General features: G+C 47.6%; 1 protein-coding gene across 1 annotated transcript; it reads left to right on the top strand.

Annotated features, from left to right (window-relative positions):
- Positions 1–637: 637 nt before the first annotated feature.
- NAA40 (N(alpha)-acetyltransferase 40, NatD catalytic subunit) lies at positions 638–1,975 on the top strand (the record flags this gene model as incomplete). The annotated part of the gene is made up of 4 exons (XM_010000716.1): positions 638–727; positions 877–929; positions 1,006–1,101; positions 1,858–1,975. Coding segments are annotated over exons 1-4 (306 nt in total), but the record flags the coding sequence as incomplete, so codon positions are not given.
- Between the last annotated feature and the right edge of the window lie 6 nt (positions 1,976–1,981).

Raw genomic sequence — 1,981 nt, 5'->3', positions numbered from 1 at the left:
AAAAACTTTGCTCCAACTCCCAAAACTCCTTTAATTTCCCCCCCAAAAAACACCCTCATGTTGATTTTGAGGGTGAAATTTGCCCCTTTCTCCCCAAAATACCCACATCACCTTTTTTTTTTTCCTTGCAAAACACTTGGGGGTCTTTTGAACCTGTTTTTTTTGGTGGAGGTGGAGCTCAGGGTTTCCTGGGGCTTTAGAAGGATCCCAGCAGGATTATGAGGTTCTTCTCTCTTATTTTGGGGTCAAATCACCCCCTTTTTTGCTCTTTTCCTCCAGCAACCTCCTTTTTAGCTCTTTTCTTCCAGCAAAGTCCTACAATTCAAAGCTTTTTGGGACAAAACCTCCCTAAATTGATCCCCACTGCCCTAATAACTCTGAGGAAGAGGCAGGAAAATTTTCCTGCAACCCAACACCCCCAAACCCCTCATTTTTTGACCCAAAATCACAATTTCCAAGGACTTTCCCCCGTGTTTCTCACCTGCTGCGTCACCTCGTTTTTAATTCACTTCTCTTAATTCTTAATTTCTGGGTAGAATTTCTCTCCTCTTGCTGACCAGAACTTGGTGTTTGTGAAGATAACACCAATTTAAGGGAAATTCACCCTTTTTTGGCTGTTTTTTTGCCTCAGAGGAAGTCAAGCAAAGCCAAGGAGAAGAAGCAAAAGCGCCTGGAGGAGCGAGCAGCCATGGATGCTGTTTGTGCCAAGGTGGAAGCTGCCAACAAAGTGAGTGTCCTGGCTGACAAAAAAAAACCACAAAAAAGGTCTCAAACCCCCCAGAATTGGTTAAAACCTCCAACAAAACCAGGTGGGAGCACCACCTCTCCCCACTCCCCCCTCGTTTTTCCCCGGGTGCTGTTTGGTTTTTCTTCCAGCTCCAAGATCCCCTCGAAGCTTTCCCAGTTTTTAAGAAATACGACAGGAATGGGTGAGTTTGGCCCCTCCTGGTGCCTTTCCTGGTGCCTTTTTTTTTGGCCTTTCCCTCCTTCTGGAATCTTTTGTAGGTTGAACGTGGCCATCGAGTGCAAACGTGTCTCTGGGCTGGAGCCCAGCACCCTGGAATGGGCCTTCCAGCTGACCAAGGCCAACATGCAGACCCTGTGAGTGCCCTGCAAGCCCCAAACCCCTCAGGCTGGAGCCCCCAACCCCTCAGGGTTTTTGCCCCCCAGAATTGTTTGTTGAGGGGTTTTTTGCCCCTCTGAGTTGGTTGGATTAACCCCCCCTCAGGCTGGAGCCCCCAACCCCTCAGGGTTTTTGCCCCCCAGAATTGTTTGTTGAGGGGTTTTTTGCCCCTCTGAGTTGGTTGGATTTTTTTTTTACCCCCCAAATTGTTGGGATTTGGGGTTTTTATCCCTAGAATTGTTGGGATTTTTTTACCCTCAAGATTCCTGGGATTTGGGGGTTTTATCCCCAAAATCATTGAGATTTTTTTTACCCCCAAAATTGTTGGGATTTGGGGTTTTTATCCCCAAAATCATTGAGATTTTTTTTTACCCCCAAAATTGTTGGGATTCGGTGTTTTAATCCCTAAAAACCTTTGGGATTTTTAGCCCCCAAATTGTTGGACTTTGGGTTTTTTTTACACCCTGACATTGTTGAGATTTGGGATCTTTCTCCCCAAAATCCTCATCATTTTTTTTACCCCCAAATCCCTGGAATTTGAGACTTTCACCCCCAGAATCATCGGGACATTTTTACCCTCGAAACTCCGCGATTTGGGATCTTTCCCCCCAAAAACCAGCTCTTTGTGACCTTTCACCCCCAAACCTTTGGATAGCTGGGATTTCTCAACCTCCCAACCTCCACCTGAGGGTTTATTTTTGCCCAAAACCCTCCTTTTTTTGCCCCCATTGCAGGTATGAGCAGAGCGAGTGGGGCTGGAAGGAGCGGGAGAAGCGGGAGGAGCTGCGGGATGAACGGGCCTGGTACCTCCTGGCCCTGGAGCCTGGGAAGGGCCCCGTGGCCTTTTCCCACTTCCGC

This window comes from Chaetura pelagica, unplaced genomic scaffold, assembly GCF_000747805.2.
Source record: "Chaetura pelagica isolate M959 unplaced genomic scaffold, ChaPel_1.0 scaffold1946, whole genome shotgun sequence".
Classification (NCBI taxonomy): Eukaryota; Metazoa; Chordata; class Aves; order Apodiformes; family Apodidae; genus Chaetura; species Chaetura pelagica.
This window is presented reverse-complemented; position numbering and strand designations above follow the sequence as displayed.